The sequence below is a fragment of the Mobula hypostoma genome, chromosome 11 (assembly GCF_963921235.1).
Source record: "Mobula hypostoma chromosome 11, sMobHyp1.1, whole genome shotgun sequence".
NCBI classification, from domain to species: domain Eukaryota; kingdom Metazoa; phylum Chordata; class Chondrichthyes; order Myliobatiformes; family Myliobatidae; genus Mobula; species Mobula hypostoma.
The window spans coordinates 12386755-12410649 of record NC_086107.1 but is presented as its reverse complement, the minus strand read 5'-3'; the positions used below and the strand labels follow the sequence as shown (position 1 = coordinate 12410649).

General features: G+C 41.0%; 1 protein-coding gene across 3 annotated transcripts in view; it reads right to left on the bottom strand.

Annotated features, from left to right (window-relative positions):
* The window catches only part of shank2b (SH3 and multiple ankyrin repeat domains 2b), a 1127200-nt gene that overhangs the window by 820180 nt on the left and 283125 nt on the right, over positions 1-23895 (bottom strand). For all 3 annotated transcript variants that reach the window (XM_063061684.1, XM_063061685.1, XM_063061687.1), the window contains exons 9-10: positions 13488-13565; positions 2609-2675 (exon numbers count right to left, since the gene is read on the bottom strand). In XM_063061684.1, coding sequence (XP_062917754.1) covers positions 2609-2675; positions 13488-13565 — 145 coding nt within the window. The remainder of the gene's footprint in view (positions 1-2608; positions 2676-13487; positions 13566-23895) is intronic.

Sequence of the window (23895 nt, the reverse complement as noted above, 5' to 3'; positions counted from 1 at the left end):
GCTTAAATCAATCAAACCTCAGCTTGTTCTTTGCTCTCGGGGCCCAGGCATGGTATGAAATGAAATGAAATATCTTTATTGTCATTGCATAGTACAATTTGTCATGCACCAATACAGCGAAAATGAGTTTGCAACTCTCATACTCAATGCTATAAAACAACAAATAAACAATAAATAAAATCAAGTAACCAGCCTGTACAAGCAATGTCCAGCAGTACAAAAGCGCAACTCAGATGCATGACAGCCATAAAACCAGAATTAAAAGTAGCAATATAACAAATTTATGGATGATGCTTGATCAATTGGTTCAGAGTAATTATAGCTCTGGGGAAAAAGCTATTTTTCAGTCTGGAAGTGCGGGCATAGAAAATCTTATAACATCTGCCAGATGGAAGAAGTTCAAACAGATGATTGCATGGGTGTGTATTGTCCTTACAGATGCTTGTAGCTTTCCTTAGGCAGCAAGAGCTATAGGTGTCCTCCAGGGCTGGGAGCTGCGTCTCGATGATATTCTGTGTGCTAGAGACGACCCTCTGAAGTGCTTTCCTATCAGCTGCTGTGAAAACTGCACTATGATGGATAGGAAGGTTCTGCAGCACGTAGTCAAAACCACCCAACGCAGCACCGGCACCAGTCTACCCAAGAACATATATGCACAAAGATGCCAGAAAAGGGCCAGTAACATCATGAAGGATCCCACCCACCTTGCTCATGGGCTGTTAGTCCCCCTCCCATCAGGGAGAAGGCTACATAGCATCCTTGCCAGGAGCACCAAATTGTAAAACAATTGCTTTCCACAAGCAGTAAGGCTGATCAACACCTCCACCCACTAACCCACCTCTCCACACACCCAACCACCACTAATTTATCATTTCCTATCAGTTGCCGCTTGCACAGACACTCCTGTGCCAATTGTCACTTTATGAACATATAATTAACCTTTGTATATAAGCTATCTTATGCATTTACATTTACTGTGTTTTTAATATTGTTTTCTTTATCTTATTATACTTTCTATGCTGCATTAGTTCCAGAGTTACAATGATTTTACTCTCATTTACACTTGTGTTCTGCAAATGGCATTAAACAATCTTGAACATCAAGGCTTTAGTGATCTTTTACAGCAGTTCATCTATTCTTTTACACAAACACAAATTCTACATTTTGTAAGAGCGCATTTAAAAACACATCTATTCCAATAACATTGATTAGTTTGGCTCCTGGCAGAGAATCAAAAAATTAAACAAACTCTGCACAAATCAACAACTGAAGAAGATTTACCTTCCATTTATAACTAAATACTCACAAGCAGATTGTTTTGAGAGGATCAGTAGTTTCTGCCCAGATAGCTCAACAATTTGTGCTCATGTGACAGAAGCAACACAACAGATCATTAAATTTAACAATCAAATGATTGACACACAAAATGCTAATGGAACTCAGCAGGTCAGGCAGCGTCTATGAATGAGAATGAAATGTTTGGAGTAGTAACACCTCATAGTCTGCCTGGATAGCCTCTAACCTTACTACATAAACTTAAATTTCTCAAACTTCCTTTAATTTCTCCCTCTCTCCCTTCTCTCTGTTCTATTTCCTATTCTAGCTCCCTTCTTATCTGTCATATCAGTCCACAGCCTCCACTACTGCCGTGATGAGGTGAAAATCAGGTTAGAGAGCCATACATATTCTGCCTTCGCCTTGATGACATGAACATTGATTTCTCTAACTTCAGGACATTTCTTCTCTCTTCCTCTTTCTCTCTTTTTCCATCCCTCATTCTGGTTCCCTTCTCTTCTCACCTGTCCTTCACCTCCCCCATAGTGCCCTTTCTCCTTCCCTTTCTTCCATGGTCCATTCTCTTCTCCTGTAAGATTCCCTCGTCTTCATCCCTTTACCTTTTACCTTTTCTAACAATTATCTCCCAGCTTCTCTCCTCACCCACCCACCTGGTTTCACCTATCACCTCCCAGCTTTACTCCTTCCTTTTCCCCACACCCCCCCCCCAAATTCTGGCTTCTTCCCCTTCTTTTACAGTGCTGTTGAAGGGTCTTGTTCTTGGTAACCCATTGCTGGAGAAATGAAATTGCAGAGATATATGAAGTCTCAAATCAAACCAGTTCCCCTGGCAATACTGGTTTAAATATTCACATCTGGCCAACCCAGGTCCTACAATCATTTTGTACAGCTAATTGCATGCACACACATTTTTTTCAATCTTAGATTAAGTTCATTCAGTCACACTGAGACCCCCTCCAGACAGTAATTGATTACACTGCTCCGCTGCACTGATTAAAAAGAAATTTTACATTCTGGTTTATGCAAACACTTAAGGGAATTTCACCATAACCAAATCACTGTAAGACTCTGGCACATTCCAGGGATGTCTCATGACTGCAGCCCATGTAAACCTCCATGCCAATAATAAAAGAAGGATGTCTTAACAAAATTCTGCGATTTTATGTTCTGAGATACAGCAAGTGATAACTAGGAAGATGGTGCAAACGTTTCAGTGTCAGAATACATCAATCATTATAAAGAGAAGGCAAAAGGCACAGCTTTAATTGTGGCGGCATTATCTGTGTGCAATTGCCCTCACTGATCAACTCACCGATATCAGTTTCTTTGTGATTCTTGATAAATTCAGCCAATTCAAAATTGCCTGCTATTATCGCCACCTGAAAAAAAAATGCAAAGTCAGCATGACTGACAGACAGGGAGAAAACTCAACAATGAATTGCCTTTTAGAATCACTGACAGCTTCCATTAGAAACTCTGAAACATCTACTCTGTATCAAATGTGGCAATATATCATTCTGTGGAATCTAATGCACTCTCAGCAGATCTTCGCTACACTTTAAATTTAAACCATACATTGAGAAAAAATAACATATGAGATATATAGAATGTACAGAAAGATAGCAAAGTTTCAATTTAATTCATTATTGTGCTGAATCAACATCAATAAAATCCTGTCACCATTTTTCATAACGAAGCAATTAGGAGTAATTAATTCTGATGTGACATTTTTATTGAGCATTTGCAACCCAGTAATGTTTCAGACTGATGTACTGCCTTGATATATTCTACAATAAATATTGGTTAGCAACTCTCCTACCTAGTCAGAAAATCCATAAACCTTCATATTCACTGACTGCCTCTAATTTCTTTTACACATTTGGAATAAGCTTTGAAGGAGGCTGACTATGAATAACCCTCAATGTATTGAGAATAATCACTGTGATTGATATTCACTTTCCAGAGCCCGAGAGGCTTAGTGCTAAACTCAGCTTTCTAGCGCAGTGTCATGATCAAAGGGTCAGAGTTGTTGGTGATAAAGTTAAACTTTGCTTTGCTCAGCTTTTAGTTGTAAGCAAGAACTAGTCCCCGTTGCTTTATGTAAATTGCAAGCAGCGATCAGTTTAAAGTTAGAGGTATAAATCTGCAAAGTGAAGAAACCAGGAAAACTCTTGTCTGCATTAGTCAAACACAAGTTCTGTTACTTAGCACATCAAACATGGATACAGGTTAGGATATTTTTGTGCTCAGAGAGTCATCCCTCACAGCATTAATTGTGGATGTTTGGGATCTCTGTTGCCAGAAGTTTTAAGACCATCTGTGTGAGTTACTTTGTCCCAGCAAAGATATCCAGAAAACATCATATGCAGAAGATGTTATCCAGTAGAAAAATAGTATAAATATTGGGAGCATTGGGGACTGTTTGGAATGACAAGGAGACTGGCAGAATGATCAAGTTACAGAAAGAAGAATGAGATTTCATTCCTCAACCTTCTGTTCTTACAATGGATGACTCGTTCATGTGCAACTCATTATGTTCTTCTAGTTATAAAAATTATACCTGTGCTTGGAAATCTTTTGTAACTTGTAAATCTTTTATACATTAGAAATCTTCTGTTAGTGTTAAATGTGTGTTAATAACTATTGTCTCAATTTAAATATGTATCATCAAAAATAAACTCTGTTTAAACTACTGAATTAGCTGTAAGTATTTCCTACTTGGTAGGGAGGGGGTCCCACAACTCAAGCAATGCGTCTTCACAGCTAAAGCCTCACTGCAGAGAAGGCAGGGAAGTAAGTTTCGCCCATAATATTCTAAACCTTTCATATCCCATGTACAGTACTAGTCCAACTGCCTTTTTCAAATTGTCATGGTAACTGCCTCAACCACTTTGGCCGTTCATTCCATATACCTTCTGCATACAAAAGTTCCCTCTCAAGTTTCTATTAAATCTTTCTCCTCTCACCTTAAACCTTTGCCCTTTAGGTTTTTGATTCCCCACCCCTGAGAAAAAGACTGAGTACATTGATCCTCTCTGACCCTCAAATTTGCATACACCTCATCTTCTCCTTCATTCCCCAAATCATAAAATAAACATCAACTGCTCATTATTTCAAGGAAGCTTGCTGTGTGTAAATTTGATGCTCTGTTTCTTAGGCAACAATTGAACTGGTATGTCATTGGTTAGAAATCAGTTTAGGGCTTCTCAAAATCAGAAAAGATCTATCTGAATGTACAGCTGGTCACACAGGAGCTATGGAGAAACAATACATGCCTAGGTCCAGGGAAATGTCTCAGATCTGAAACATTAACTGTTTCTCTTTACACATATGCTGCCTGTACTCTTGAGTGTTACAAACATTTTGTTTTTTATTTCAGCTTTTTAGCACCTCTCAGTTTTCAGATTTTTATTCAAATGTGTAGGATTTTTTCCCCTGAAGTGAAAGATGCATCAATTCAGTATCTCTTTCTATTCATGCTTTCTGATGACCATTATTGACTGTCATGTTGCCTTCTGTTAAAAAAGCTGTCGAGCAAACATTGGTTGGATGGATTGCCAGGAATTGCTGTCAGAGGAGGAATATTCTCCGAATGAAAACAGCATTGAGATAGCGGAAAATACCAAAGTTCAAAAAAATAATTATAACAGTCTGTATATGTTACCATATACTACCTTCAGATTCATTTGCTTGAAGGCATTAACAGGAAAAAAAACGAATACAATAGTGTAGCTCTTAGTGCAATACTATTACCGCTCATGGTGTTGGAGTTCAGAGTTAAACTCTGATTCTGTCCTTAAGAAGTTTGTGCATCCTTCCTGTACAATACTTATTTCCAAGTGATCCAATTTCCTCCCACAGCCCAAAAATGTACCAGTTAGTAGGTTAATTGATCATTATAAATTATTCTGTGATTAGGCTGGTGCTAAATAGGTGTGTTGCTGGGCAATGTATCTCATTGGGCCATGAGGGACTGTTCTCCACTGTATCTCTAAATAAAATAAATAATTTATTAAAAATTGTACATAAACACATAGAAACAGATGAACAATCAAAAGAAGAGAAACTGTACCGATAAAAAAAATGAGAAAGATTTGTAAAAAGTCCTTAAAGTTGAGACTGTAAGGACTGTAAGTCATGGAATCAATTCAGTGTTGAGGTGTTTGAAGTTATCCACATTAGTTTGGTTTAGGGAAAGAATTGTTCCTGGTGTGGGACCTAAGATTTCTGTACCTCCTGCCCAATGGTAGTAGTGAGAAAAGGGCATGGCCTGGATGGTGGTGTTCTTTGATAATGGTTGTTGATTTCCTGTAGCAGCGCGCTATGAAGATGTAGTTGATGCTCCCATGAAATACAACAGGACCCTTTATCCCATGCTCCTTTAAACTCAATGGAGCCCTTTTTCCCCCAGGATATTTTTAAATTTTATTATACTACTGTGTAAAACATTCATCAACAGTGAAATAAAAGTGCACACTGGAGGAATATTCACTACATGACCTACTGACTACCACTAGCAGTTTGCATTACTATGAATTTCCAGCATCTACAGAACCGCTTGTGTTTGTAATGGATGGTGGGGAAGAGAGAAATATGGACCAAATGTTCCTCAGTTGGAAGAAGCAAAAGGAATTGGTCAACAGTCATTTCAGTGACTAGAAATCAGTCTATTGGATCCCACAGAGATCAATAATCAATCTATTGGGTCTGACAGATTTCAATATTCAGTCTGTTGGGTCCCACAGAGATCAATATTCAATCTTTTGGATCTGACAGAGATCAATATTCAGTCTATTGGGTTCACAGAGATCAATATTCAGTCTATTGGGTTCACAGAGATCAATATTCAGTCTGTTGGGTTCCACAGAGATCAATATTCAGTCTTTTAGGTCTAACAGAGATCAATATTCAGCATATTAGGTTCCACAGAGATCAATATTCAGTCTATTGGGTTCCACAAAGATCGATGTTCAGTCATTTGGGACCCCACAGAGATCAATTGCCTTCTATACTGTATATATTAATGATCAGACCTACTTGTAGGGGCTATGATAAGGAGGTCTGCCAGTTATATTTTGATTGGCAGTGTTCCTCTGAAGCACCTTGGCACTTCAGTTTGCCAATAGTGCCGCACAGATTGAAGCCACTGAGCTGGAGATGGTTGCTTTGAGCATTTGTGTGGTAGTATCCCAGGGTGTAATTTTATGCCTCATTATCTCTTGAGTTTTCAATTGCTTTCTGACGACAATATCCCACGTAGGCTCTTTCATTGTACTTCTTGTGCAAAAAGTCTATAATCAGTCAATGCCAGAAAGGCAACAATGAGTTGACACTTGGCACACGAGTTGTTGAAGAGGAATTGCAAAATAATGCCACAATAACTGGAGTTCAATTGTGAATCAACTGCTTATTAGAGATGGTGTTCAATTTAAATGGGTCAGTACTTGGGGCTATTCATTTCCCACAGAAACCGCAGAGCTTTGTCTCATTACTTTTGTGGGTCCATGCTGAGTATATTGGTTGGTGCATTTCCTGATAATGCACCAATGGTTACACTTTAAGGGGATTTCCCACAGCCTGAGGATATGAGGGCTGCTATGTGAACGTAAGCGAATGAAAATTTCTTCAGAATTCAAAGGTTTATTCAGGAATCACCATAGCTACGGTAATAAGATACATAGAACCAACATTCAAATGCAGGATATAACAGTTGCTCTACTGTTATATCAACAGTATAACAGAGAAGGCTCCTGGAGTGATAACTCACAGAAAAAGGCCCTTCAGTCCACTGAGTTTACATTTCAAAGTAAATTTATTATCAAAGTACATATATGTCACCATATACAACCCTGAGATTCATTTCCTTACAGGCCTTCATGGTAGAACAAAGAAATACAACAAAATCACTGAAAAACTACACAGAAACCCAAGAAATTCTGCTGATTCTGGAAATCCAAAGCAAAACACGCAGAATGCTAGAGGAATGCGGCAAGTCAGGCAGCATCTGTGGAAAACAGTAAACAGTCCAGGTTTCAGGCCAAGACCCTTCTTCAGGACTGAGAATGTAGGGGAAAGATGCCAGAATAAAAAGGTGGGAGGAGGGGAAGAGACTACCTGGAAGGTGATAGATGAAGCCAGCTGGGTGAGAAAGGTCAAGGGCTGGAGTAGAAAGAATCTGATAGGAGAGGAGAGTAGACCATAGGAAAAAGGGAACAAGGAAGCAACCCAGGGGGAAGTAATAGGCCGATGTGAAAAAGTAAAAGGTCAGAGTGGGAAATGGGGGGGGCGGGTGGAAGGAGAAATCGATATTCATGCTATCAGTTTGGACGATACCCAGATAGAAGATAAGGAATCGATATTCATGCTAGCAGTTTGGACAGTACCCAGATGGAAGATAAGGAATCGATATTCATGCTATCAGCTTGGACGGTACCCATATGGAAGATAAGGAATCGATACTCATGCTATCAAGTTGGAGGCTACCCAGATGGAAGATAAAGAATCGATATTCACGCTATCAGGTTGGAGGGTACCCAGATGGAAGATAAGGAATTGATATTCACGCTATCAGTTTGGACAGTACCCAGGTGGAAGATAAGGAATCGATATTCACGCTATCAGTTTGGACAGTACCCAGATAGAAGATCAGGAATCGATATTCATGCTAGCAGTTTGGACGGTACCCAGATGGAAGATAAGGAATCGATATTCATGCTATCAGCTTGGACGGTACCCATATGGAAGATAAGGAATCGATACTCATGCTATCAAGTTGGAGGCTACCCAGATGGAAGATAAAGAATCGATATTCACGCTATCAGGTTGGAGGGTACCCAGATGGAAGATAAGGAATTGATATTCACGCTATCAGTTTGGACAGTACCCAGGTGGAAGATAAGGAATCGATATTCACGCTATCAGTTTGGACAGTACCCAGATAGAAGATCAGGAATCGATATTCATGCTAGCAGTTTGGACGGTACCCAGATGGAAGATAAGGAATCGATATTCACGCTATCAAGTTGGAGGCTACCCAGATGGAAGATAAGGAATCGATATTCACGCTATCAGGTTGGAGGGTACCCAGATGGAAGATAAGGAATTGATATTCACGCTATCAGTTTGGACAGTACCCAGATGGAAGATAAGGAATCGATATTCACGCTATCAGTTTGGACAGTACCCAGATGGAAGATCAGGAATCGATATTCATGCTAGCAGTTTGGACAGTACCCAGATGGAAGATAAGGAATCGATATTCATGCTATCAGTTTGGACAGTACCCAGATGGAAGATAAGGAATCGATATTCACGCTATCAGGTTGGAGGCTACCCAGATGGAAGATAAGGAATCGATATTCATGCTATCAGTTTGGAGGCCACCCAGATGGAAGATAAGGAATCGATATTCATGCTATCAGGTTGGAGGCTACCCAGATAGAAGATAAGGAATCGATATTCATGCTATCAGGTTGGAGGCTACCCAGATGGAAGATAAGGAATCGATATTCACGCTATCAGTTTGGACAGTACCCAGATAGAAGATCAGGAATCGATATTCATGCTAGCAGTTTGGACAGTACCCAGATGGAAGATAAGGAATCAATATTCATGCTATCAGTTTGGACGGTACCCAGATGGAAGATAAGGAATCGATATTCACGCTATCAGGTTGGAGGCTACCCAGATAGATGATAAGGAATCAATATTCACGCTATCAGGTTGGAGGGTACCCAGATGGAAGATAAGGAATTGATATTCACGCTATCAGTTTGGACAGTACCCAGATAGAAGATCAGGAATCGATATTCACGCTATCAGTTTGGAGGATACCCAGATGGAAGATAATGTGTTGCTCCTCCACCCTGAGTGTGGCTTCAGCTTGGCACGAGAGGAGGCCATGGATCGACACGTCGGAACAGGAATAGGAATCGGAATTAAAATATTAGCCATAAGGTACTCCCAAACTAGCAACCAACCAATGTGCAAAAGAAGGCAATCTGGTGAAATATAAAATAAATAAATAGATACATACAGACATACACATAACTGAGAACATGAATTGTAGAGTCCTTGAAACTGAGTCCATAGGTTGTGGAATTCAATTGTTGTTTTACACTGTTCCTACATTAATCCCATTTGATTTACACATAGATTTTGCCAAGCTTTTCAGAGTGAGAGAAAAATCTGCAAACTTTCACACTCATTCAGTAGTCAAGCTAACTCACAGAGTAATACAACAATGCATTTCCATAGATGGAATAGTTACTCATACCAATGCAGTAAATTCACCAGCATTGCAACAGTGCTGGTGTGCACTGAAGTACCATAAGACCATAAAGATATAGGGGCAGAATTAGGCCACTTGGTCATCGAGTGCTCCACCATTTCATCATGGCTGGTCCAATTTTCCTCTCAGCTCCAACCTCCTGCCTTCCCCAATATCCCTTCAAGCCCTAACCAATCAAGAATCTATCAACCTCCACCTTAAATATTCATAAAGACTTGGTCTCCACAGTTGCCTGTGGTAAAGAATTCCACAGATTCACCACACTCTGGCGGAAGAAATATGTCCTCACTTCCTTCCTAAAAGGATTCCCGTCTATTCTGAGGCTGGGTCCTCTGGTCTTAAGGTCTTATACTCTCCAAAAATTAGAAGCATCCTCTCTACATCCACTCTATCAAAGTCTTTTACCATTTCAATGAGGTCACCCCTCATTCTTCTGAATTATAGTGAATACAGGCTCAGAACCATCAAACACTCTTCAAATGACAAGCCATTCAATCCTGGAATCATTTTCGTAAACCTTCTTTGAATCCTCTCCAGTTTCAGCACATCCTTTCTGATTTAAGGGGCCCAAAACTGCTCACAATATTCATAAAGTGAGAGAGAGAAAAGGAGATGGGGAATGGTGAAGGGGAGGAAGGCTTTACCAGAAAACTGAGAAATCAATGTTCATGCCATCAGTTTGGAGGCTACCCATATGGAATGTAAGCTGTTGCTCCTCCAACCTGAGTGTGGCCTTATCATGACTGTGGACGGGCCCATGGATAGATATGAAAGTGGATTTAAAATAGGTGGCCACTGGGAGATCCCGTTTTTTCTGGCGGATGGACCTTAGGTGCTCGGTGAAGCGGTCTCCCATTTCTTCTATCTAAGTGCATGACCATACCACTTACCAATATTGTATTCCATCTGCCATTTCTTTCCCCATTCTCCTAATCTTCCTCATCCTTCTGTAGCCTCTCTATTTCCTCAAAACTACATGCCCTCCATCTATCTTCATATTGCCTGCAAACTTTGCAACAAAGCCATCAATTCCATCATCCAAATCATTTACATGTAACATAAAAAGAATTGGTCCCAACACCAACCCCTTTGGAACATCACTAGTCACTGGCAGCAACCAGAAAAGGCTCCCTTTATTCCCCCTCTTTGCCTCCTGCCAATCAGTCACTGCTTTATCCATGCTAGAATCTTTCCTGTAACTCCATGGGCTTGTAGCTTGTTAAGAAGCATCATGTGAGGTCCCTTGTCAAAGGCCTTCTGGAAATCCAAGTATACAACATCAACCGATTTTCCTTTGTCTATCCTGCTTGTTATTTCTTCAAAGAATTCCAACAGGTTTGTCAGGCAAGACTTTTCCTCGAGGAAACCATGCTGACTGTGGCCTATTACCGCACCAGTATTAATTCACACTGTTCTAGTTAACATTCACAGACTGATAGAATAATGTTATACACTCTCAAATATACATAGAATATAGAACATTACAGCACAGTACTGCCCTTCGGCCCACAATGCTGTGCCGACCTTTTCACCTACTTTTAAGTCCAATCTAACCCTTTCCTCCTGCAGAGCCCTCCAATTTTCTATCATCCATGTATCTATCTAAGAGTTTCTTAAAATTCACCCTTGGCAAGGCGTTTCATGCACCCACCATTCTTTGTGTAAAAAACCTGCCCCTGACATCCTCCCTATAGTTTTCTACAATTAGCTTAAAATTATGCCATCTCATATTTGCTATTCCCATCCTGAAAAATATCTTGTCTGTCCACTCAGACTATGGGTCTTATGATCTTGTACAGCTCTATCAAATCACTTCTTATCTTCCTTCTCTCCAAAGAGAAAAAACCTAACCCACTCAACCTCAGTTGTGGGTGATAAATAATGTTCTATCTCAATACAATGTGTAATGATCTGATGTACATGGACAAAGTTCAAAGTAAATTTATTATCAAGTATGTATATGTCACCATATATACCTTGAGATTAATTTTCTTGCAGGCATTCTCAGTAGAATAAAGAAATACAACAGTATGCAAGTAAAGCTTTCTCATTGTATTTCGGTATACAGTATATGACGATAATAAACCAATTGTGTACCTTGATCAGTTTATATTTCCTCAGATTATTGACTGCAGAAAAATTTCCCCATATCAGAGAAAGATAAAACTAGAGGATGTAGATTTAGGATAAAAGGTAAAAGATTCAAAGTGGAATCTGAGGGATCCTCTATAACCCAGAGAGTTGTGAGTATCTTTTAGATTATGAAGACACGCAGTCCCCTTTTATTGTCATTTAGTAATGCATGCATTAAGAAATGATGCAATATTTCCTCCGGTGTGATATCACAAAACACAGGACAGACCAAGACTAAAAAAAACTAACAAAACCACATAATTATAACATATAGTTACAACAGTGCAACAATACCATAACTTGATGAAGAAGTCCATGAGCACAGTAAAAGTTCAAAGTCTCTCAAATGTCCCACATCTCACGCAGACGGGAGAAGGAAGAAAAACTCTCCCTGCCATACCCGACCACAGTCCGACTCTGAGTCATCAGAAAACTTCGAGCTCTGATCAGCTCTCCGACACCAAGTACTGAGCACCATCTCTATCTGAACAATTCGACCTCCATCGTGGTCGCCAACAGCAGGCAAAGCCGGGGATTTTGAGGCCTTCCCTCCGAAATATTCCAGACCGTGCAGTAACGACAGCAGCGAACGAGCATTTCAGAAATTTTTCCAGATGTTCCTCTGTGCTTTCACGTCCATCTCCATCAAATCAGAATTGTCCATGGCCCCTATTTAACGGATACGATAACATTTTTCACCGGAGGGCTGCGCACGTGCGGCGCGCTGCTCTCTCTTCTCCCGTCGGTACCTGGAACACATTGCCTGAGAGAGTTGTGGAGGCAGAGTGCCCGACACAATTTAGTGGAGCACTTCCTAGGCAAGGAATGTCAGGGGCCAAGTCCTGGATTAATACAGATGGGTGTCCACTGGTTACTGCAGAAGTAGTGGGCTGAATGTGCTTTGTCCGCGCTGTATGAATCAATAAGTCTTTGAGTCAGTCTGAAGATTACCATTCAAATTCCTCACTAGGACTCTGACAAACAAACCAACATCTATCATTAAGGACCCGCACCATACAAGCCATGCCTCTATTCTCCCTACTGACATTGGGAAGGAGGTACAGGAACCTTAACTTCCACACCACCAGGTTTAGGAAGTTATTACACTTCAGACACCAGGCTCTTGACCAGTATGGATAGCTTCACTCACCACAACTCTGAACTTATTCCACAACCTATGGGCTTATTTTCAAAGAACCTACAATTCACCTTCTTCGTATTAATACTTTGTTATTATTATTATTTGTTTTTCTTGTATTTGCTCAATTATTTTCTTTTACACATTGTTGTTGCCAATCTTTGTGTTTAGTTTTTCATTGATTCTATTGTATTTCTTTGTTCAAATGTGAATGTCTGCAAGAAAATAAATCTCAGAGTAGTATATGGTGATATATACATACTTTCATAATAAATTTACTTTGAACTTTTGAACAAATTGTATTCAGAATCCTGCATTTCTTGTTAGTCTGTACAGATTTCAAAATTTATGCGTCCTACAGAACTATACAAATATATAAATTTCTGCATCTTGCCTTGATCTGGCATACACCCCTCTCCCAACTGGTGAGCATCTGGATGCACCACAACGTGATGCTGATACTAATACCTGTCAGCTGACCAGTTCCCCAATCCCCCAACTATTGCAATTCGACAGACGGTATGAATTTTGAACTTCCCCTCCCCCACACTGTATGATGGGAAAGAATCACACTGGTTTTTTCTGTCTAGCACTGAAGTCTCCCTGCTGGAATGAGAAAGAGTTGTTTACCTGAAATGGAGTCTGGCTGTTGTAATTCTTCACTTCTTTGTTGGTTCCACGAAACAACAGAACTCGTGCACAGCTTTCCTAGAAATTGGAAGAAATAAAAAAGGGTCACCCAAAAAGCTCAACTGTGCAAAGACTCTGGTTTTAGCAGTCCTTTTTTACGTAGTGGTTGTATACACCCTGTATACAGTTTCAGACTATTCACTGGGATTGATAACCTCTGCATTAACATAGAACATTACAGTACAGGCCCTTCAGTCCTCAATGTTATGCAGACATTTTATCCTATTCCAAAATCAATCTAATATTATAATAATAATATCGCCCTCCATTTTACTATCTACCATGTGCCTATCAGGTCCACTTCCTGAGAACAGAAGGCAGCAGCAGGTCACGGCAGTGAATAAGAGCTTTGACCAGCAACCAGTCAGCATTTGGGATTGATTAGTAAGAGCAAATTAAAGAAAGGAGGGTACAAGCATAGCAGTCATCTATGCAACTGCCGTGAGTGGACCTAGAGTGGTGATCCTGAGGCTTTAGCTCTTCAAGCCTTCAGTCAGAGAAAGCAAAGGAAAAAAAAACCTCTAGGTTTTTTTCCTTGTCTTCTTGATATCTGCTTAGTTAGGACAGCAGGGGTGCCAGGGAGGATGGTGAAATGCTACTCTTGCAGGTTTTGGAAAGGCAGGGGGAAGCTCCATGTCCCCGACAACTACAAATGCATCCAACTTCAGCTACTAACAAACTGCATTCAGGAGCTGAAGCCGGAACTGGATGAACTCCGATCATTCAGGAGGCTGTGTGGGTAATAGATAGGACATACAGAGAGGTAGTTACACCCAAGGTGCAAAACACAGGAAACTGGGTGACAGTCAGGAAGGGGAAAAGGTTAAGGAGCCAGTGCAGAGTACCCCTGTGGCCATATACCCCTCAACAACAGATAATAATAATTATTATTACTTTATTGGTCCCAAGTGGGAAATTATTTAATATCACTTTGGATGCTGTTAGGGGGATGACCTAACAGAGGAAAGTCACAGTGGTAAGCTCTCTGGCAATGAGCCTGCCTCTGTGACGCAGAAGGGAAGTGGGGGAGAAGATGTACGATGTGGTGATAGGGGATTCGTTAATTAGGGGAATAGACAGGAGATTCTATGGGTGAGAACGAGATTCCTGGATAGTATGTCTGCTCCTGGATGCAAGGGTCCAGGGCATCCTGGATCAAGTCCTCACCATTTTTAAGGGGGAGGGTGAACAGCCAGAAGTCATGGTCCGTGTATGTACCAATGACATGGGTAGGACAAGTGACAAGGTTTTGCATCGGGGGTTCTGGGAGTTAGGTGCTAAGTTAAAGGGCAGGACCTCCAGGGTTTGATCTCAGAATTGCTACCTGTGTCACGTGTTAGTGAGTTCAGATCTAGGAAGATTATACAGTTTAATACATGGCTAAGGGGTTCATGTAGGATGGACGGCATAAGATTTTTGGATTATTGGGCTCTCTTCCAATAATACTGAAAAAATAGTTTACATCTGAACTGGAAAGGGACAAATATCCTAGCGGGAAGGTTTAATAATGTTGCATGGTGGGGTTTAAACTAGAGTTGCAGGAGATGAGAACCAGACTGCCATAACAGTTAGTGGAAAGGTTGTGGAAGGAGATATTGGTAAGACCTCAGACAAACTTAGGAATCAAAAGCTTGAGCATGGTGCGACCAGTGTCCTGAGCTGTGTATATTTCAATGCAAGAAGTATCAGAGGAACGGCGGATAATAGGGCTGAAGATGAGGTAGCTGGTTTACAAACAGAGGCAATGTGTAGTGAGGAGAGACTGTCGATAGGGCAAAACTACAGTCAACAGGATGAGCCGTAACATAAAAGGTGGACAAAGTTGAAAAGGGTGAACACAGGACTGAAGGTGTTGTATTTGAATGCGTGCAGTATACCGATTAAGGGAGATGAACTTGCAGCACAGTTTCAGATTGGCAGGTATGATGTAGTAGGCATCACTGAATCATGGCTGAAAGACTATAGCTGGGAGCTACACTGTATGTCCAAGGATACACATTGTATCAAAAGGACAGGCAGGAAGTCAGAAGGGGCAGTGTTGAATTCAAATCATTAGAAGGAGGTGACATAGGGCCAGAAGGTGTTGAATCATTATGGATAGAGCTGAGAAACTGCAAGGGTACAAAGATCCTGATGGGAGTTGTATACAGACCCCCAAACAGCAGTAAGATTTTGGCCTACAAATTACAACAGGAGACAGAAAACACATGCCAAAAGGGCAATGTTACAATAGTCATGGGGGATTTCAATATGCAGGTAGATTGGGAATATCAGGTTAGTGCTGGAATACAGGAGGGGGAATTTCTAGAGTGCCTATGAGATGGCTTTTTAGAGCAGCTCGTGGCTGAGCCCAATAGAGGATTAGCTATTTCGTATTGGGTGTTTTGCAGTGAACCAGAATTGATTAGACACCTTAAGGTAAAAGAACCCTAAGGAGCAAGTGATCATAATATGATTGAATTCACCCTGAAATTTAAGAAGGAGAAGCTAAAGTCAGAGTATTAGAGTGGAGGAAAGGGAATTACAGAGGCATGAGAGAGGAATTGACCAGAATTGATTGGAAAAGAATACTGGCAGGGATGACAGAAGAGTAGCAATGGCTGGAATTCCTAGAACCAATTCAGAAGGTACAGGATATACGCATTGCAAAGAGGAATAAGTACTCTAAAAGAAAATGAAACAACCATGGCTAACAAGCAGTGTAGACAAAAAGGAATCAGTTGATGTTATGTACTTGGATTTTCGAAAGGCCTTTGACAAGGTGTCAAACATGAGGCTGCTTAACAAGCTACGAACCCATGTTATTACAGGAAAGATTCTAGCAAGTATAAAGCAGTGGCTGATTGGCAGGCTAAAAGAGTGGGAAGAAAGAGAGCCTTTTCTGACTGACTGCTAGTGATTAGTGGTATTCCATAGGGTCTCTGTTGGGACCAATTCTTTTTATGTCATATGTCAATAGATTTAAATGATGGAATTGAAGACTTTGTTGCAAAGTTTGCAGACAATATGAAGGTAGGTGGAGGGGCAGGTAGTTTTGAGGAAGTAGAGAGGCTACAGAAGGACTTCGACAGATTAGGAGAATGGGCAAAGAAATAGCAGATGGAGTACAGTGTCGGGAAGTATATGGTCATGTACTTTGGTAGAAGAAATGAAAGGATTGACTGTTTTCTAAGTGGAGAGAAAATACAGAAGTCTGACATGCAAAGTGAGTTGGGAGTCCTTGTGCAGGATTTCCTAAAGGTTAATTTCAAGATTGAGTGTGTGGTGTGGAAGGCATATGCAATGTTAGCATTTATTTCAAGAGGACTAGAACATAAAAACAAAGATGTAATGTTGAGACTTTATAAACCACTGGTGAGTCCACACTTGGAGTATTATGAACAGTTTTGGGCCCCTTATCTTAGAAAGGATGTGCTGAAATTGAAGAGGGTTCAAAAGAGATTTACGAAAATGATTCCAGGATTGAATGGCTTGTTATATGATGAGCATTTGATGGCTCTGGGCCTGTATTCACTGGAATTCAGAAGAATGAGGGATGACCTTCTTGAAATCTATCAAACGTTGAAAGGCCATAATAGAGTTGATGTGGTGAGGATGTTTCCTATGTTGGGAGAGTCTAGGACAAGATGACGCAGCCTCAGAAAAGACCATAAGTACATAGGAGCAGAAGTAGGCCATTCACCCCATCGAGTCTGCTCCACCATTCAAACATGGGTTGATCTAATTCTTCCAGTCATCCCCACTCCCCTGCCTTCTCCCCATACTTGTTGATGCCCTGGCTAATCAAGAACCTATCTATCTCTGCCTTGAATGCACCCAATAACTTGGCTTCCACAGCCGCTGATGGCAACAAATTCCACAGGTTTACCACTCTCTGACTAAAGTAATTTCTCTGCATCTCTGTTCTAAATAGATGTCCTTCAATCCTGAATCCGTGCGCTCTTATCCTAGTATCCCCTATCATGAAAAATAACTTTGCCATGTCTAATCTGTTCAGGCCTTTTATCATTCGGAATACTTCTATGAAATCCCCCCTCATTCTCCTGAACTCCAGGGAATACAGCCCAAGAGCTGCCAGATGTTCCTCATACAGTAACCCTTTCATTCCTGGAATCATTCTCGTGAATCTTCTCAGAACCCTCTCCAATGTCAGTATATCCTTTTTAAAATAAGGAGCCCAAAACTGCACACAATACTCCAAGTGTGGTCTCATGAGTGCCTTATAGAGCCTCAACATCACGGTCCTGCTCTTATATTCTATACCCCTAGAAATGAATGCCAACATTGCATTTGCCTTCTTCACCACCGACTGAACCTGGAGGTTAACCTTTAGGGTATCTTCCACAAGGACTCCCAAGTCCCTTTACATCTCTGCATTTTGAATTCTCTCCCCAGCTAAATAATAGTCAGCCCATTTATTTCTTCCAACCAAAGTGCATGACCATACACTTTGCAACATTGTATTTCATTTGCCACTTCTTGGCGCATTCCCCTGAACCATCTAAGTCTCACTGCAGACTGGCTGTTTCCTCAACACTACCCAGTCCTCTTCCTATCTTTGTATCATTGGCAAATTTAGCCACAAATCCATTAATCCCATAATCCAAATCATTGACATACATCGTAAAAAGCAGCTGTCCCAACACCAACCCCTGTGGAATGTCACTGGCAACCAGCAACCAGCCCGAATAGGATCCATTTATTCACACTCTCTGTTTTCTGCCGACCAGCCAATGCTCCACACATGCTAGTAACGCCCCTGTAATTCTATGGGCTCTTATCTTTCTAAGCAGCCTCATGAGTGGCACCTTGTCAAAGGCCTTCTGAAAATCCAAGTACACCACATCTACTGCATCTCCTTTGTCTACCCTACTCGTAATTTCCTCAAAAAATTGTAGTAGGCTAGTCAGGCAGGATCTTCCTTTCAGGAAACTATGCTGGCTGTGGCCTATCTTGTCATGTGCCTCCAGATATTCCCTAATCTCATCCCTAACAATTGATTCCAACCACTTCCCAACCACTGATGCCGGGCTAACAGGTCTATAGTTTCCTTTCTGCTGCCTCCCACCCTTCTTAAACAGCAGAGTAACATTTGCAATTTTCCAGTCATCTGGTACAATGCCAAAATCTACCTATTCTTAAAAGATCATTGTTAAGGCTTCCGCAGCTACTTCCTTCAGAACCCCAGGGTACATTCCATCAGGTCCAGGAGATTTATCCACCCTCAGACCATTAAGCTTCCTGAGCACCTTCGCAGTTGTAATTTTCACTGCAGATACTTCACTTCCCTGACACTCTTGAATGTCCAGGTTACTGCAGATGTCTTCCACTGTGAAGACTGATGCAAAATATACATCAGTTCCTCTGCCATCTCTGCATCTCTCATTACAATATCTCCAGCATCATTTTCTATTGATCCTATATCTACCCTCAACCCTCTTTTACCCTTTATATACTTAAAAAAACTTTTAGTATCTTCTTTGATCTCAGTCGCCAGCTTCCTTTCATAATTCATCTTTCCCTTCTTAATCACATTCTTAATTTCCTTCTGCAAGTTTTTAAAAGCTTCCCAATCCTCTATCTTCCCACTAGCTTTGGCTTCCTTGTATGCCCTCGCTTTTACTTTTACTTTGGCTCTGACTTTACTTGTCAGCCATGGTAGTGTCCTTCTTCCACTCAAAAATATCTTCTTATTTGGAATATATCTGTCTTACACTTCCCTCATTTTTCGCAGAAACTCCAGCCATTGCTGCTTTGCTGTACTTCCTGCTAGTGTTCCTTTCCAGTCAATTTTGGCCATTTCCTCTCTCATGCCATTGTAATTTCCTTTATTCCACTGAAATACCGACACATTGGAATTTAGTTTCTCCTTCTCAAATTTCAAAGTGAACTCGATCATATCGTGAGCACTGTTCCCTAAGGGTTCCTTAACCTTAAACTCTCTTATCACCTCCAGATCACTGCATAACACCCAATCCAGCACAGCCAATCCCCTAGTGAGCTCAACAACAAATTGTTCTGAAAAGCCATCCCTTAGACATTCTACAAATTCTCTCTCTTGAGGTCCATTACTGGCCTGGTTTTCCCAATCCACTTTCATGTTAAAATCTCCAACGATTATCATGACATTGGCCTTCTGACGCACCTTTTCTATCTCCTGCTGTAATTTGTAATCCACATCCTGGCTGCTGTTTGGAGGCCTGTTACTGTCATTTGGGTCCTTTCACCCTTGCCATTTCTTAACTCAACCCATAGAGACTCCTCACCTTACGATCCTATGTCAACCCTTTCTAATGGTTTAATATTATTTCTTATACACAGGGCCACACCACCCCATCTGCCTACTGACCTGTCTTTCTGATACACCGTATGGAGAAGAATTTCTTTTCCAGAGTGCTGAATCTAAAATTCTTTGCCACAGGCAGCTGTGGAGGCCAAGTCTTTATGTATATTTAAGGCAGATGTTAATCGATTCTTGATTGGCCAGGGTATAATAGGATATGGTGAGCAGACATGAGATAGGAAAATTGGATCAGCCATGATGAAATGGCAGTTCAAACTCGTTGGATCAAATAGTCTAATTCTGCTCCTAAATCCTGTGGTCTATCTAAGTCTCTTGAAAGTCCCTAATGTACCTGCCTCTACCACCACCCTTGGCAGCATGTTCCATGCACCCTATGTTAAATCAAGGCACCTAACAACAATAATATGGGGCACAATGAGTTCTGAACTGATGCCATTTAACTGAGAACATTTTAGATGAGTGTTTTGTACGACTCACTCATGGAATGTAGTTGCTGCTGCCAAAGTCTGGTGCTGTGACATATCCACAACTGCCCACGAGGAGGTTGCAGACAGCTGTCTGTCCACATAATAAGGCATGGTAGCATAGTACTTTGCGTACCTCTATTACAGCACCAGAAACACAGGTCGATTCCCTCCTCTGTGTGTGAGGAGTTTATATGTTCTCCTTATGACTGCTTGGGTTTCCTACAGGTGGTCTAGTGTCCTCCCATATTCTAAAGATGTACAGGTTTCAAAGTAAATTTATTATCAAATTATATATATATGTCTCTATTTACTACCCTGAGGTTCATTTTCTTGCAGGCATGCTCAGTGAATCCAAGAAAGATAATAAAATCAATGGAGTACTGTACCCAATAGGATGGACAAACAACCAACGTGCAAAGGATTAACAACCTGTGCAATTACGAAAGAAAAAGAAAGGATATAGTAATAATAATAAATAAGCAATAAGTATCGAAAACAGAAAATAATTGAAAGTCAGTCCATAGGTTGTGGGAACATTTCAGTGATGGAGCAAGTGAAGGTATCCCCACTGGTTCAAGAGCTTGATGGTTGAGGGGTAATAACTGTTCCTGAACCTGGTGGCATGAGACCTGAGGCTTCTGTAGCTTCTTCCTTCTGGCAGCAGTGAGCAGAGAGCATGACCTGGGTGGTGGGAGTTTAGTAGGTTAATTGGTCACATGGGTGTAATTGGACAGCGTGGGCTCATTGGGCTGGAAGGGCTCATTACCGTGCTGTGTCTCCAAATAAAAATTACATTAAATGGTGGTATTTCTGTGGTGTGGTTAGTCACAGGACTTTCTCAACAATAGTGCAGAAGCTGACACTTAGAGGAGAACCCATAGGAGGTGGTGTTCCCATGCACCTGCTGCCCATTCCATCGGGATGGTGGAAGTCCGGTATCTGGGGATTGCTGCTGGAAAAATATTGGCAAGTTGCTGGACTGGAGTTCATTTTTATTTACTTAAAGATACAGCAGGGTAACAGGCCCCTCAAGCCCATCAAGCTTGAATAACAAAGTGGGAAGACGGGAAGAAGTAGCAGCTGGTAGGTGATAGGTGAAACCAGATGAGGAAGGAAGTGGGTCTTCAGGGCAGGTGGGGAGGGGGGGCGGATGAAGAAAGAACCTTGGAGTTCCAGTCCTGATGAAGGATTTTGGCCCAAAACGTTAGCTGTTTATTCCCCTGCATAGGTAAGGCCTGACCTGCTGATTTCCTCTAGAATTTTGTAAATGTTGCTCTGGATTTCCAGCATCTAATCACAAAGAAGGAGGATTCAATAAAAATACAATCAGTGGCCACTTCATTGGCTACCTCCTGGAACATAGTCTCTGCTGCTGTAGCCCATCCACTTCAATGTTCAATGTGTTGTGTTTACAGTGATGCTCTTCTGCACGCCACAGTTGTAATGCATGATTATTTGAGTTACTGTCATCTTGAACTAGTCTGGCCATTCTGCTCTAAGGTTCACCAAAACACCAGACTGATCCTATGACCTACAGTCTCACTTTCAAGGGTGCTACAACTCATGCTTTCAGTATTGTTTTAGTTTTTTATTATTTGCACAATTTATCTTCTTTTACACATTGGTTGCTTGTCAGTCTTTGTATACTTTTTCATAAATTTTATTCTATTTCCTTATCTTCCTGTAAATGCCTGCAAGAAAATAAAACTCAAGGTATAACATTCTTTGATAATAGATTTTACTTTGAACTTTGAGTCTAGAAATGGTGGAGGACATGAATGTAATTGGATTTCAAAATGGTGGTAAGAATTGAAGGGTGGTGCTTAACCAAGAGTAAGTGCAAGTATGGAGGTGCAAGGTGAATGGAACAAGGTGCACATGGAGATTTAAACAGAGTGGAACAGAGGCAGGGTCAGCAAGATTGAATTGAAATTATCAAGTGTAAAAGAAGGAAAATGATGGGAGCTTCAACATCAGGTAGAGGAAATGCTGGTGATGTCATGGAAATGGATAAGACCATAAGACCATAAGACATAGGAGTAGAATTAGGCCATTGGGTTCATCAAGTCTGCTCCGCCATTCAATTATGGCTGATCCTTTTTTTATTCCTCCTCAACCCAGTTCCCAGCCTTCTCCTCGTAACCTTTAATGCCATGTCCAATCAAGAACCTATCACTCTCTGCTTTAAATACACCCAATGACCTGGCCTCCACAGCTGCATATGGCAACAAATTCCATAAATTCACCACCCTTTGGTGAAAGAAATTTCTCCGCATCTCTGTTTTGAAAGGGCGCCCCTTATCCTGAGGCTGTACCCTCTTGTCCTAGACTCTCCCACCATAGGAAACATCCTGTCCACATCTACTCTTTCTAGGCCTTTCAACATTCGAAAGGTTTCAATGAGATCCCCCCCGTCATCCTTCTGAATTCCAGTGAGTACAGACCCAGAGCCATCAAACATTCCTTGTATGATAACCCTTTCATTCCTGGAATCATCCTTGTGAACCTCCTCTGGACCCTCTCTAATGCCAGCACATCTTTTCTTTGAAGAGTAGCCCAAAACTGTCCACAATACTCAAGGTGAGGCCTCACCAGTGCCTTATAAAGCCTCAGCATCACATCCTTGCTCTTGTATTCTAGACCTCTTGAAATGAATGCTAACATGGCATTTGCCTTCCTCACCACCGACTCATCGCCAACTTGGTGATGGCCCAAATGTGTTCCAAACATTATCCCAGGCTCAACTACAACAAACAGGCAGCAACCAGTGTCACACACAGAAAATACTGAAGGACCCAGCCAGTTGTGTGGATATATCCAAAGGAAATTATGTGTGTTGCTCTGGATTTCCAGTGTCTACAGAATCTCTTGTGTTCATGCAACAAGTGTCTTTTAGTTACAATGAGTTGCCAGTGAGTTAGGTGGAGTTGGTGGGTGGGGAATGGGACTTGTTACGGGAACCAATGACAATGGCTTTGTTCTTTTTTGTAAGAGATTCCTGTTCATCCTATTTTGAATGTCCGGGATGTATTTCCAAGATTCGGAGACAATGGAGAGATCAGAGAGAAAGAGAAAAAGAATCTACATAACAGAAGCAGAGAAAGATAAGGATCATAAACCATCCGCAATGGGGATTGAGTTTAAATTGCTTCCAGAATAAATCAGTGCAGATAAAATGGCTGGATTTGTTATTTAAATACCACTTACAGATGGTTCAAGGTTTTAATCTGCATTGAACATTACAATGTAGAAATCGATAGAGCAAAGTCAAAAGAAATGTAGATACAGGAAAAATGACATTAAAAAACAAAAATTTGCTGGAATTTCTTGGCAAGTAAGGCAGCATCCATAGAAAGAGGAGCAGAGCTACTGCTTCAGGTTGATGTCTCTGCTCTTTCTGCAGATAGTGCCTGACCTAGTTAGTGTTCCCTGCATGTTCTGGTTCTGTTTCTATCACAGAATAAAATCTGTACATCGACATTACTATCATTCAGCAACACACTTTCAGCAAAACGGAGACAACCAGCATGGCTTTTGTTGCTTTCTTATTTTTAAGCACATTATATAAATATGTAAA